Consider the following 15916-nt stretch of genomic DNA (forward strand, 5'->3'; position numbering starts at 1 on the left):
AAAAAAAAAAAAAAAAAAAAAAAAAAAAAAAAAAGCAGGGAAAACTATCAGTAAAAGCTGAACACCCACACCTTTCCACAAATGTTACTTCTTTACAGCCATTAAAACTTACATGCATCTTCTCAAATACTTTTTAAAATGTTACCCCAGAACTGGTCACTGCTATCTGATTTTCATCCTACATTTAGTAACTTAATAGCACGTTTTTCAAAGGACAGCAAGTACATTCAGAAGAGAGTCAGCCCCTTTGCCACATATGCTACCTGTACTTTTATGGCTTTTGTATATGGGGTTATGACATGTTATGAATTCCTCTATACAATTTTCTGCAGTGCTTTTATTTGCTACTCCAAAGAGGGTCACTGACTGGAAGAAAGAAGAACTCAGCACTGAAACACTTGGAGGAGAAAGGGGAAAAAATTAAAGTAAAACAAATGGATCCAAACTCCAGGGCATCAGCAAATTGACCACCAACATGTTTGCCTGGGTTTTATAATGAGAGAAAACCACATTTTAATTTCAAACAATTATGGAATAATTAAATACAATTAAAAAAAACTTAGGCAATGTCGTTATGGCAGCAGTGAGGCATTAGTTACGTTAGGACCAGATTGTTACATTAACTTCTACATATTCGTATGTGCCCAGGCTTTGTCCAACTGAAGACACTGTTCATCAAATTCTCTGGAACCTGAGGCCACATATAATTTACACAAAGTGGAGCAGACTGCAGTGCTTTCAGTTTTAATACAGATACAGACGTGTTTTCAGAAAGACAAACCTGAGAACCTAGCATTTTGTGCTGCTCTCAGGCAACACATGGCTGGGCCAGCTCTTAAGCTCCCATGGCCAGGCCAGCTCTTAAGCTCCCATGGCCACCGTGAGAAGGAGAAGACCTTGAGGACTGAATTCTGTCAAACCAGCTTACTGTATTTGCTTTGTTACTCATCTGTTTCTATGAACCTGGCACTGCAAATTTCTGGATAACTTTTTAAATGTTTTACTATAATTGTGGAAGCTATTAAAACACAAGTAGTAACAGAATGTGTAGTTCTATGAACACAGCTTTGGTCACACTTTGCTTAGCCCTTCTTTACCATGTGAGATTTGAGAACAGCCTCGTTCTTGCTCTCCCCATGACAGTGAGATGGCTCTTGGCCCACCAGCGCTAGACAACTTCATCTACACAGAGAGATGAGGGCAAAGACTGGCATTGTGATTTCAGCCAGAAGGCGTTGTCTGGTTTCTGCTACTCCCAATGCAAATGATACAAAGGACACCAAATACTTCCTTGCTACTCCCTATGCATTGCATGGACAAGCTCAAAACCCCTTACAGTAATCTCATAAACCTATACTCACCTAGAAAGCATTTCATGACAACAGCTTTGCTATATTATTGATCAAATGAATCTAAACCATCTGTAACTTCTGGATAAGCCTTGTTTATCTGATGCCTCAAAACAGGATATTGCTATCAGTGGGCGCACACCAAATGAGGCACTTTAGAAAAACACGGTCTTATGTCTCAAAGACCAAGGGCATGCAGTTTGGGAGAATGAGCAGGATCACTACAAGTTTTCTCATACTTATTCTTCTACTGGCCAAAATCAGACTGACAGCCAGCAGCACCAGACCAGCATTTAGCCTCACTGCTGCGTGAAATTGCTAGGTGCTGCAAAAGCAAAGCAGAATTAATTCAGTTCATAACCACCTTTGAGAAAAGTGACTGGTAAAATGACCTCTCTTTCAGAGGCTAGAGGCAGATTTTTTTTAAAAAAAGCAAATAGTTTTGGGAAAAAAAAAGCTATTACAAAAGTAGCTTATAAAAGAATATTAGGGAATGAGGCTTATGAAACAGACTTTCTGAAACTAAAAAAGATTTCAAAGAGCAGAAAGTGAAAAATCTTTTTTCAAGCCTTTTCTGTTAACATTCAGGGTAAATATTTTACTGCTCCAACCTTCCCACAATCATCTTCATTCATAAACTTCTAACCAGCTGCAGGTTAATTAAAAAAAATTCTGCTGTCTGTGACAAGTTGAAAGTAGCACAACATGAAGGTTAAAAATTCAATGATTTTAATACACCCCCTGATTGAGGTAATTTACCATTCATACTATTTTCATTCAATACCAGTTGTCATTTTACCAGCCCATTCTTACATAGTTCAATAATGATAAGGTTAGCTTTGAAGTGATTCTTTTATGTTAATGACATTCTCCACATGTTGGGTCATACTTCGGGTTAAAGAACTGAAAATGTAAATGAATGCCCATTAGGGTGGGTAATAGCTGATCATTAACTTTATATTTTATTAGATCTGCCAGCCTTACTCACTCTAATTAAAGGGCAGTGATTTCTTTTTTTCCCCCCAGACACTACAAATGTACTCTTTCCAAGTTAGATGCACAAGTTAGTAACACAAATTCAGTGGGGTTTTTTGTCTTTCTGCATAACTTTTTTCTAATTTTTCTAATTTACATTAGTAAATTAATTAGCTGTCTTACAGAAAATTATCGTAGCAATTTAAGTAAACACACTCCTAATAATCTTATTTCCTTATTTTAGAAAGGAAGCTGCAGAGTGTTGCAATCTGTTAATGCATATGAAGGGAAAAAGTCTGGAAAAAAAGCGATGAAGAGAAGTTAGTTCTATTCTTTAAAAATCCTAAAATTATCTTCTACTAATCACTTTTTAAAGGAATTAACCTATGTTGTTAGCATTCTTTATGTACAGCAATAGTTTACTTACAAGTTTCCATGCCTTCATCATCATCATCTGCTACAGGTTTATCATATGATTTGTCTATGGCAGCTCTGAAGCTTTCATTGCAGCCTCGTCCTCGGATAATTCGCGGGCGCGGGCGGTGGAAGGGAATATCACCATTCAGAGTCACCTCAGCAACGGCTGTCTGCAGACTTTCTAATGAGCTGGATTTCTTCAGCCCTAATGAAGGCCCCACATCTCTGGTTGGGGAACCTTAGTGATTTAGGGGGAAAAAAAAAAGGTAATTAGAATTAGTATTGAGAACTGCATGCTTGATTATGCATATCCATCCTGAAAGTCTTTGGGGACACACTTAACATTATTCACATCATCTCTCAATAATCTGTTGGGAATTCTCCGCAGATTTGTTGGTCTCAGAAGTGAATGAGTATGTCAAGTCACAGTCAACGAAACCGACAACGTTAGCAATGTCTGGCTTTTCAAATCAGTGAAGAGAGACCAACATCCATTATTATTATTTCAACAATTTGAATGATAAAGTAATCATGGGGCTTTAAAAATACAGCTCATAAAAGCAGCAAATACGTATCTACCAGCATCAAACATAACTATTAACTACTTCTGTTTTGAGCAGCAAATTTTGTATGTACTAGCAACTCATGAACAGAGCGCGGATTATGGGCATGAATCCTATTGTGTTCAGAGTAACAGTCTTGCAAAGTCCTTGTCTTCAAGGAACATGCTCTTTGCTTTTAATCCAGTTTTAAAGACTTGCATCAAATTGCTAACAATTTCATAATGAAACATTTCTGAGATATCAGTTGACTTACTGGGATTTTGTGCAGTTGTTTAAAAATATCTGAGGAAATGACCCAATTAGTCAGGGAATACCAGTTACCCAGCTGGAAAAGAAATACGTTCCTGGCAGTCACCAGGTTGATGTTTGGGCAGCATTACAGCTGGGCCTGAGGGCAACTCTTATTGCTGCAGCATGTCCAGAGGTGTGCCAAGAAAGTCCCAGACAGTATACTGCAAAAGCCTTCCCCCCATCCAGACTTTTCTTCTCAGGTTTGTGGACTAAATGTCTAGCCTCTGTTTTTAGATACACACACTCAGAGTGCAAATCAGCTGATAGCTGCACAACTAGATCTTGTATTATTGTTAAAACTGGGAGAGATCTTTCAGAGGGGGAAAAAAAAAATCACTGCAATTAGTTGGAAGCTATTTTATTCAAAAGTGCGGTATAGTCTTGTCCAGATTTTCCACAAGATTTTTGACTGGAGAGAAAGATGAGGTGGGAAATCATCATCATTAGCTGGATTTCCTGAAGTTTGGTCTCTAGTCCTTGCCTAGATTACGGAAACACACTTTACTCAAAGGGAGCAGAACAGAGAAGGGTGCTGTGGCACCACAGCAGTCCCAGGTGGTGGATTGTTACTCCATTGATATCCCTATCCTCATCTGACAGAGGCACAGGAAGATAAATTTCAAAGCCAACCAGCACTGAGACAGAGACAAGAATGGAACCCTCAGGAATAACAAACCAATGAACAATAAGCAAGATCTGCTGTGAATAACATGATAAAGAGAAATTATATTTTTAAAGTATTTATCTCAGAATAATACAAAACTCCGGAGTTGATCCCTATTCTGGTAGATATTAGAAGGGAGAAGAGAGACAATATCTGTCACTGTTCTTTAACAAAGGTATGTGAAGTTACCTTACATGGGGGAAAACTGCTACTGAGCTACTAAAAACCAGCTTCTTTCATTATTCAGTATTAGGTGAGGAGGAAGGGGGTTGCTGGACTGACAGAAGGGATGCAGGTTAGCAGCAGGGCAAGTTTTTCTCCATGTTGTTTGCTAACTTGGTATAAGATGGAGAAAGGCAGCAAATGCTTTCATTTTCCACTCAGCTATTAAAACTGTGAGCAATTAAACTAAATTGAAATCCCTCAGATCAAATAAATTCAAACAGCAGCCATCGAACTATTCCCCTTCAGCTGCCCTACTGATAAGATGAACTTGTAAACAGAAACAAAACAAAAATCCTTTTTCACAGGTCTACACAACTCCTCCAGTTCAGTTCCCCCAGCAGTCCAGAGTCCTGTTGCTTGGACCCTTGGCCAGAAATTAACACAACCCAACAAATGAGAAATTTTATCTTGATGAACTCACATCTCCTAGAAGAAGCCACTCTCACTCACAGCCCATACTTGTTGGAGAGCCAAGGGTTATGAGGAAAGTTGGGGCCACAACACAGCTGTTGGGGCGAACAGCAGCAGCCAGCTGGGACAAGGGAGGTTTGGTGGCTTCCCAGCTGTACAAACAAGCTGCAGGCCAGGTTCAAAGTTCCAAACATGGACTGAAGTCTAAGGCAAGTATTTATGAATAACGCTCTCTTTACCAAGTAAAAGAACTCCAATTTAGACAGTGCCCTATGAAACTGTCCATTTTCTAGCATATGTCAAAATCTGCTATTCCTCCACTAATGCCTGAAGTACACAAGAAGTGAGATTTGTTTTTTAATTTTGAGATTGTATTTTCTTAAAAACAGTCCATGAGACTGGGAAAAATGAATGTAACATTTAGAAGGAAAAAAAAAAAAAAGAGGAAATGGGACAATCATATATAAACCAGCTGTTTGACAGATTCAATTTCATATACAAAAAGAAAGGGTATCCTCTTACATGGCAACTTACCGTAAACGTCTTTATTCCAGGTTCTGCTTTGCAGCCTTCTAAATGAAATGCTCATATATCTTTTCCTAATTACTGAGTTGCTCTTTTTGTAAACAGTAATTATAAAGAAGGCATTTACGTGCCCATTTATGTTCATAAAGGACGTTAAAGAAAATTCCATTTCCTGCCACCCAATACAGGTCTTTGTGAAAACTGTGTTTATGTAAGTTGTGCTTTCCCAAAGGGAAAGCTAGATGGGATATGACCTAATGTTCCTTGAGTACTGTAAAACTAATAATGGATTACAGAAATGATAGGAATATTTATTGAACTTGGGTGGCCATGAACACAGATGTGAACAGGTTGCTGAATCTGAAGAGGAAATGTCCTTTCGCAAGCAATTTAAGCACTGTGATCATAAAGCTATGTATATTTTAATACCTTCACTATCTTCTATGTTAAACGTCATAACAAGTTTGCTATTTTCAAAATATATAGTTAAGCCTCCCTGTCAAATGAGTGAGTTCAGAATTTATTAGTAGAATTCACCAGCTAAAAAGTGAATTGTTTACCCATAATCCGGTGAGAAAGAGCAAACTTTCTTTAAAATTATTCTGTTTAAAATTTATGAGTCACATCAAAACCTTGTTTTCTAAATACAAACATGTCAGCATTTTCTCCCAGCCTTTACAGTGCTGGTGGTAATAATCAGAAATTTTATCTGTTCAGAATGAGTTCTACCTCTATTTTGACACCAGAATTTAAAATAGAAAAACAGAAGAGAAAAAGATACATCTTCCTAAAGAATCTTTATATGCCTATGGGGTAAATGGGATTCTTTTCTATTTTTTAAAATTTGAAGTTCATCAAAATTTTCCTTTCCAACAAGGATATTAACAACTATCCTCTGAGGTAGATTCATCCTCCCATACCACAGAGACCCTGCCACAACTGCCACCATGTGCGCAGCCTCCTCACATGCTCCGCTTCTAGGCTCTACTCTACACACCTCACACCCCCACCCATCTCTCAAAGCCCTTGTAGCATGCTCCCCGCACTCCGCCAAGCACAGCCCCTGCCCACCACACATGCACCACCACTCCCTGTGTCCCAGACGGCCAGCCCTTGGTGACAACAGCCAAGCCTTGCCCTCCAGGCCATGCAACCACCCTCTGCTCATGCATGACTGTGCTGGCAGCGTGTGCATCTGCTCTCACACAGCACCGACAGCCCCCACCACAGAACTCCACGGCACATACAGATACAGTGAGACATTTAATACGCATAGATCACATAAGGCCCACGTGTTGCTCCCTGCTCCAAGCCCTTTGTTTTTCCCTTGTGCTGACACTGTTTAGCAACTCACTGTGCTTCCACTTCTCTCATCTTGTATTAAGTATTTAGACGGTGCTACAAATCCACTTGGGCAATTTGCAAAGGCATACAGCATGGTGTCAAAGGATATATGATGTTTCCTTCAGTGACTAATTTTAATAGCTATAAAGTAAATATTTCATCAGCACTTTCTTTTAAATAATTTAAAATTACAATTTTGTTTCTTTCTGAAACATTACTAACTCTTGGGTTAAATGCTACCAGCAACTGAAGCCAAAATGTTCCACTGATTTGATTAAACCAGCTTTGCAAAGGCACAAAGTCAACTTTCTAAACACCTTCTTAAAGGACATTAGCAGCAAGTCTATTTACTAACATCTGCTCCATTAGACTTGATAAATTCTTCTATTTCTAGTTCAATTCATACAAAATTGTATACAAAATACAAAAGAGCAAGCAACTGCACCAAAAGTAGTTTAGTTTTGGTTCTATTTAATAAAACATGTATTTTAAAAACACTGTGTAAAAATAAAGAAAAAAAAAATTAAATAAGTGGTGTTTGATTTTTTTTCTTTCTTTTCATTTTCACAATGTGTACAAAGAAAAATAACCACCTAAAACTATAGTATTCCTGGGACTCACTAAATGAGCCATGCTCAATTGCTACTGAATATACTTCTAACCTCTAGGATTAACTGTAAACACTGCAAGGATTAGGCACTTCAAGTGAACTATAGAAAGAAAAATAATTAAAAATCTATTATAGCAACTAGCACTGGTGAGTTCTACACTCTTCTTTTCATCCAATACTATTAAGTCCAACTTTGACTGTAACAGAGTTTGTATTTATTTTTTCTAAAGTAAATATATGCTGAAGTTTTCTAGAGTTCATTAAAGCATAGTTCACCACACATCTGTAGCATTTTTTTTCTTAGAACCAGATGATTTTTAAGCCAAACTACAGTAAGTGGTTTGTTTAACAACCACATCTATCTTCAGTAATGGGAGAAATCCCATGTTTATATACAAAACCTGGTTAAAAGCACACAAAATAAATAAAAGTACAGTAAAAGGTGATTTTCCTTTTTTTCCAGACACTGAGCTTGCTGTGTACAAAATACGTAACTGCTTAGTCCAGATGGTTACGGTCATGCTCTTTTACCCAAGTTGTCTGACTTGTCTATTGTTTGGAATTTAATCCAGGTGTTAGACAGAGAAAAACTACACTCAATTAATACCACCCTCTATTGATACCACCAAAACCACTACACATTTTTGAAACCTAAGCATCATATTTTACTAAAACACACAGGTTTTATACCATCATAATCACATCCAATTCAAATAGGCAGGCTAATAAGAAAATGAAAAATAACTTACAATAATTTTGAGTTTGATCTATAACTCCTTTTTATGTGAATAATGCTCAGGGGTGAAGGCAGTTCTTAAGCACTGATTCTTACCACAACCATTAACACAATTCATATATTCACACTCTGATGGCTTTAATCCTTCAAAACATTCATACATTTTAATTTCGTGTACTCATTCTCAATTTGTAAAGCTGAATGTCTGTGGTCATATTCTGCAACATTTTTAGAGCTAGAAGTTTTAGTTGTTTAAATAAAAATTATAATTTTATCACTTGATTGCTTACAGCTTTTCAGTATTCCTACTCATGTTGTAGTGTGGTTAAACAGAGATGCAGTTGTGAATTGTTAATTGTAAATTCTGTATGGAATGCTCTACTCCCCAAATCATGCTAAAATAAATAATACTTTCAGGTTAAAAAGGTGAATTGTTCCTAATTAGAGCTAAGTAATGTTATGGTGTCCTCTGGATCTAGCCTAATTAAAATAGCATTTCAAAGGTCAAAAGCTAACTTATATTAATAAATCATACAGGTTCATAATTGCAGTTGGTGCATTATTTTAATTACTAATAAATAATATGCTTTGAAAGCTATTTCTCATTATCGTTGTGAGAAATGTTACAATCGATGGTATGTGGAAAAGATTCTATTTACATATTCTTTTGTTCTGTTACGATGCTCAGGTTTCAGCTCTGAAGGCAAATCAACTTGCACTAATACTCTTCAACTCAACTCACAACATGTATCTGATGACCACTTGAGGCAAAGGTAGTAGTTTTCTAATTAAAATAATTATTTCCAAGTACTGCGTTAGCACTGTAATAAGCCAAATATTCGACTGTTCTACATCATCTCTCTGTACATTACAGTTTGAAGCTAGGAGATTTTCCAAGATTTTTTAAAAAGGATAAAATATCCAAACAACTGTAATATTTATGAGTTCAAAGGGTAGAAACAGGTGTCTACCTACAGTCACATTTATGGCCTGGTTGAATATACCACCCTAGATATTTATCTCCCTAGAGAATTTTCTTTTTCTGTACAACTTGGTTATTCACAACAATAGAAAGCAGCCATGCAAGTACTGGAATATTCATGTTTTCATGCAATTTGACTGGCAGTTCTGTAATTGTGGTAAGCTGCTTTGACCAAGGTTTCTATAGCAACAGCCTTACTGTCAATTCTTACCTGTTTTCTGGTCATCCATTGTACTGAGCTTAGTCTCGTCAGCTACTGTTAAAAGGTAAATGTATAACGGTTAGCCCAGTTAGTGCCCATGCCCCACATGCATCCAACATTCCTTCTTGTTTTGTCTGTTTTTTTTTTTCAAGTTAGGGGATCTTAGCAATGTCATACTTCATGCAAATAAACTGCAACAGTAAGGAAACATTCTGGGTAGAAATGGCAGCAAACTAGTAACCTTCATGCAATGTCAGTCATGTTCACATCACAGGCAGGTACAATATGTTATTTACACGTTAGCACATCACAACTAGTCAAGACAAGCCAATACCACCAACCTTACTGTCCCCTGAGGAAGTTGGTGAATCAGGGATTGTAGTTAAGATATTCACAATTATTGGAGTGAATTATATTATATCATTCTGAGTAGGGAATTTTGTGTGTTTAAACCATCAGAACTCACTGTTTAAGGTTACTAGAGTCTGCACTTCAGAATCTAAATTCAGTGGCAGAAAAATTGATGGGCTTGTTAGCAATTACTTATTCTCAGTTTTATCAGTTAAAATGATTATAGTCGGTTGCCTGTCTTAGCTGCTGCTACTTTATAGAGCTTTTGATATAAATATTAAAACTTGGGTCTCAAACAGATAACAGACTAGCCCCATTTTCTAAATCTGTATGAACTCTTCAAAAAAAATACTTGCATCTTCAATATCTTAATCAAAATCGATCTACAAAATGAGACTATGAAGAATCTTTAAGGCTAATTGCATTATAATAATGAACTGAGAATAATCCTGTCTACCCAGAACCACAGCATGGTAGTTTTATGCAGTTATTCTATATGAATTGGTAAATGCACTGCTCACCTCCATTTTAATAAATACTTTTAATGTTTTTGTATAACCATGTATCCAGAGGGCTACAATATTTAAATGTATGGACATTTGCAAGTGGTACAAACAATACTTGGCCATTTATGTTAAGAATACTTTACTTCCCACCGGTAGACATTACATGTAGCAGTACTGCACATAAACAATGTGTTTGGAATGACAAAATCTATATACTTACAACATGAAAATCAGGTTCAAATAAAACAATTGAAAAAATATCACTCACTACCTAGATCCATGCTTTTGGATTTTCGTGTTTTAACAAACTCCAACTGACTGGCATCTGAAAATTGCTTTGTACGCTTTTCTGACATGCTCTGGCGTCCAAAACCCTCTCGCTGGAAGGCAAGCACTGGATCAACATCTGGACTAAGAGTGCTGTAGGAAGGGAAAAAAATCATGCGAACATTTATCAAGATCACGTAACCTTTCGCTCTGCAGAGAAAAGCATTTATTTAGCATGTGACTTCTACCAGCGATAAAGTGCGCATTTTTAAATAAACCACTACAAGTAGTCTGTTACAGATGCGATGGATTTGTTTTACTGCCATTCTATTTTAAAAGTACCAAGAATTTCACCTACAAGCTTTAAAGAAAGATATACATTTCTGGTGCACTATGCATATACTATCAGAATGTACAGCCCCAAAAAAACAGGAATAATTTAAGGGAGAATAAAACAGTTCCTTTTTCTTCATGAGAAACAAATATATTCTGTTGATAGTAACTTATCAGATATTTTAATCACAAATTTGTTTTAGAAAAGCATAAACAGAATCTGTCCTGACTGAAGCACAGAGCTTTAATCTTCTTCATTTAAAGACTTTATATTAAAATTTCTCTCCGTATTTGAAATTGTTTGTAAATTTTTCACAGCATCTCCTGGATTTTACGTGGCTACGACAGACAAAACATATTTTTGCTCATTACTTCCCTATAGAGCAATGGTTCTACCACTAAATCAGAAATGGGGGGTAACAGGACTAGGTTTGCCTCTTCTGCAGGTTTCTTGCCTGACCTTGGCTGAGAGAATCAGGTCTTCAGCCAAGAGTGATTGGCATTTCACCATGCTTCATCAGAAGCAAGAAGAAGATAGATTTGTTCATGCTGGTCAAATGTTGGCAGAATCATGAATTCAAGAATGCAGGCAAAATCTAGTGTACAAGCTGAGCCCTAGGCTTGCAATGTGTCACCATGGCCACAAGACATGTTAGAAACAATAAATAAATAGATAAAATTGCAAGATCGCTTATTGCTAATAAACAATATGGAAGGAAATTCACACAAAGGTCTTCTAACTCCCAGAAAAGGGGAGAGTATTAAGAAGAGCTTGAAGGCAAGCTCAAGAATTTAGATTTCTACTTCAGCTGGCACAAAAAAAAATCAAAAGTGTAAAATACTGAAAAATTCACTATTTTGCACCACTGTTACCTATTCTATTGGGAAAAGATCCTTCAAAATCCTCTCTTTGATTGTTGCTGTACTTCAAGATAAAAAAGTGGAATATTTTGTCACTGAGATCTCTAAATAGACTAAATGCCATTCAAAATACTGTATACATACATGCTACTGTTCAAGAACATGTTTCAAAAGAACTATTTTCTACTTTTAGGGCTAAGTATAATACATATCTCATACGTAGTGAGAAAGAGACAAATAGTGAATTTCTGCAGAAGCTAGCTCATTCTTTTAAAATCTGTAAGATGCACACGTATGCCAGGTAGTATAATTTATAGAGCATCTTTGATGAAGAAACACCTGGGTATTAAGCACAGCAGCGAAGAGAGGTAAGGAAAAGTATCCAAAGGCATCAAGTACTACAAAGGATGAAAATCACTATCTGCATTACCAGGCAGCCTAGCAGAAATTCAGTCTAGTAGTGGCAGATTTACAAATAATAAGATACGTGCACGTGACAAGCATACAATACATAAGTGAGAGTAGGATCAGAGCTTACATGAATAAAGTCAATGTCAAGTACCTTTTGACTTTAATGCTTCTGGCTCAGGCTCATAATGTTTTACATTTAATTACTGCAACAGTTTCAGAGATGTCTGTACAATTTAGCAACGTTTTGAAGCATATGCTTAAAAGCTCTGATGAATCAGAGCCTGAACTCAAAAATAACTATTTAGTCCTCACATTCACTCCCACAAAACAGAGAAAAAATTATCTCCACATGACAGAAAGATAAAACAGACAAGGCCAATATACTTCTAGCATTTACAACAGTGCAACACGTAGCTGAATAAGAACCACGTAAGTCTGAAAACGTTCTCCAAGTGACTCAGCTGAACTTACAGGGTTTCAACACCTTTCGTAATCAGATCATAAATGACTTTCCCAAGGCCACACAGGAGTTTCTGGCTCACTGCTAGTCAGCCCTGTCTCTGAAGGCCAGAAAAATGTGTTTTTGCTAAGTGAGAATTTTCTCTAGAAACATCTGTTAACGCAGTTCACATTAAAGATGACCGGCTTCATCTTGACAAACAAAATGTATCCTGTGACACTTTCTTCAAAAGGGTGAATTTCTAAAACTATTTGTTTTGGCTGTATGCTCCTTTTTTCATACGTGCTTGCTTTGATCTATATATATAAAGCTTCTAATGAAGTTAAATGTGATTTTCCTGTAAATACAACATGCACATATATTCAACGTGAAGTCCTCAGAACAGACTAAAACTCCAAAGTTATATAAAACTCGAAAAGGGCATCAGGGTCCCTGAGAGAGCAGTGGGGTCTGGACACAGCATCAGCAACCAGGAATTCTGGAGACTGGATGCCGCAGTTTTCAATGCCGCTGCCTTTAGGGGCTTTCTCTCTGCTTTCCTTATCTGCCCTTATCACACCTACCTTCCACACACACTTATTAGGAGGATTATTACTCTGTGTTTGTATAGTATCCTGCATACTTAGCACCAAAGATTACTTGCTCTCTGACATCACGACATCTCACATCTTTTACAGTACAAATATCTGAGCCCTGTGTAAAGTCATCAGTTTTCATGTCCTGGTTTATTTCTGTTATTAATGACACAAGAGCATGTCTTAGTAAGTAAGGAAGGAGCAGATCCCAGGAGTTTGAATGAACATAAATTGCCTAAAATTATTCAAAAGGCCCTGTGAAGATCCACAACTGGAAAAGCCAATGAGCACAGAGAAAGAACTAATGTACCTAAAAATGCCTCATTTTAATATTTTTCAACTACATTAATAAAAGACAGAAGGTGAATTTAGTGCAAGTCATTAAGCAATGCCAAATGCAATTTACTATATTCTAGCATACTTAACAAATAAGATTTCTGGAATGACAGCTGATCCTTAAAAGAACGTAACCGTCTTTTGACCCTCAATGTTATTAAAATTCCACTTATTAATCCGGTCTTATTGGCCCTTTGTTTTCATAACATTTTCATCAAGGATTAGGGAGATATTGTGAGGCTGGAAAAGCTTACATTTTCTTCTGTGATTCAGAACAGCTGCCATTCTTGTTTAGATAACCCTTCATCCATATTCTTAGTTTTACCCTTTGTGCCTTCCAGCAAAATCATACAATGCACCTTCATTTTACAAGTCTTCCTTCATTCATTAGCAGCAGGAAATTAATGCAACAATCTAATTCTACTGCTATTTACTTTTTTACAAATAGAATACATTAGATAGTAAGGTGCTGCACTGATCTACTCTTTTAAGTGGAATTCTATCTGAAGACCTTTACAATTTCTCATACACATGGTTTAAAGGTTTTGAGTGTGATCAGCTCCACAATATCCAATGTCTATTTTCTTTATTGTTAGTTTCCTTTTCAGAGTATATGAATAGCAAGATACACTGCATAAGTAAATGTAAAAGCATCAGCAGGTTTCAATTTGGCTCTTTCTTTTTGCTGTAGGTTTTTGCTCATATTCAGCTAAAAAAATTCCCTCAGCAATAAGCTATTATGTGCAGGCTTGAGCACTATTCCGTCTAAACATCTCAGAATCTGCTCTAAAAGATTTTACAAAAGACAGATGGACTTTTCAAGGGCCCAAATCACAAGTATGACTTGTCCAAGAGAAGAGCTGCAACCTTAAAAAACCCCGACATGAACGAGGATGAAAAAAATTACCTTGTTATACAATCATTAAAACAGTGCATAAAATACAGAACTCAATTCCTGGACATAAGATGAAATAAACTAATATAAAGCAAAGAAGAAGCTGACAGGTGTAGATCAGCTGGCAGGTGCTACTGCTGTTTTATTAAGATATTGCTGACACATTCATAACAGGCTCAAGGGACAAGAAAAATAAGAAAATTCATATATTTCACACTACTTGTGGTAATTATGTAGCTTCAAGAAGTGGCAGTGTACAGGGGTGGGCTTTTATTTTGCTATTACTATAGACAATTACAGGACCTGCAAATTAAATTTTAGATCTGTGTTCATTGTACTAACTAAGAAATAAACAGTATTTTTTTTGACAGGAACTTAAGCAAGTTAATAATGGAGCTCAATGCATTTCCCATTAAGATTCTTAAATTAAAATGTATAAAAGTAATTAGAGAATCAACCTAAGAGTCATAAAAAATATTTTTACTACAGATTAAATATATAAGGTTACATGTTCCATAGCTTTAAATGTGGAACTATTACTTTCCACATTTTTAAATGTAGCACTATTATGGTACACTGCTTTGCATGGTAGTTACAATCCATACAAGGTATTTCTTTATGCATAAGAAAGATATCTTAACTAGTTCTGGTTGTACAAACACTAACACTAAGGCAAAATAAAAAGCTGCCTTGACTTCTATGAAGATTTAAAAATTATTCTACATTATTAGGAATATCAAGAAAGTATAAAGAAGTATTGAAAAGTTCCTAGATATATTATGGAATATAAAAATAAAATCTTTAGTTTACAGATTTAGAAATAGTTACAATGAGGTTTACAAATTAAAATTTCCAGTTGGAATTATTCTTTCACCTTTCATAAACTCAAGTGTTCAAATTTTGCAAAGTATTTTTTACAAAAGCTAGCTCTGTTGGAAACTAAATTAATATTAAATCATTAAATTAACACAGTTATATACTGATTTCCTCTTAATAACAATTCATAACATTTCCACAAATGTGCTTTAACAAAGCACAAAAATGCAACCAGAAGCAGAAAGTCTAAGAAATTATCTGTACAGATCTCCTTCCTGAAACAGGGACAATAACCAGTTTGAAAATAGTGAAATATAAATGTGATGAAAAAAAAATACTAGCAGTAGTCAAAAATTAACTAAAGGAAAAGGCGTAACTGCAGTCATCTCTTTTTTCCTTCCACTAAACCATGCTCTTACCAGTCTGTAGACTCATTAATTGCAGCTTTAGCCCATCCACCAGCATCAACAGTGCCAAACCCAACATCATCGTGGGAACTGGATGATGACTGGTCAGAGAGATGAGGAGGGAGGACCGACAGCCTGTCATCTTCAATAATGACAGTGTCATCTTGGGGCATGTTCACCGTTGGAGACAGCTGATATTTGCCTGAACAATAAAAGGGAGAAAAAACCCAAAATCTAAACAATGGCAGAGAGTACCTTGAATAATATATAATCATAGCTGATAAGATGTCATGTTAAACTGCAGTGCTACTGGTAAGAGTGACACAACACAGATAATAAAATTAACTATGTCTCACTTTATACACATCTTCCTATGCAGAGGTCTGAAAAGTAATACACACCAG

General features: G+C 36.3%; 1 protein-coding gene across 1 annotated transcript in view; it reads right to left on the bottom strand.

Annotated features, from left to right (window-relative positions):
• Nucleotides 1-15916, bottom strand: part of PARD3 (par-3 family cell polarity regulator) — a 411749-nt gene that overhangs the window by 144745 nt on the left and 251088 nt on the right. The window contains exons 17-20 of the mRNA XM_026843423.1: nt 15525-15714; nt 10420-10571; nt 9304-9348; nt 2752-2979 (exon numbers count right to left, since the gene is read on the bottom strand). Coding sequence (XP_026699224.1) covers nt 2752-2979; nt 9304-9348; nt 10420-10571; nt 15525-15714 — 615 coding nt within the window. The remainder of the gene's footprint in view (nt 1-2751; nt 2980-9303; nt 9349-10419; nt 10572-15524; nt 15715-15916) is intronic.

This window comes from Athene cunicularia (assembly GCF_003259725.1).
Source record: "Athene cunicularia isolate RWA chromosome 2 unlocalized genomic scaffold, athCun1 chr2_part1, whole genome shotgun sequence".
Taxonomy (NCBI): domain Eukaryota; kingdom Metazoa; phylum Chordata; class Aves; order Strigiformes; family Strigidae; genus Athene; species Athene cunicularia.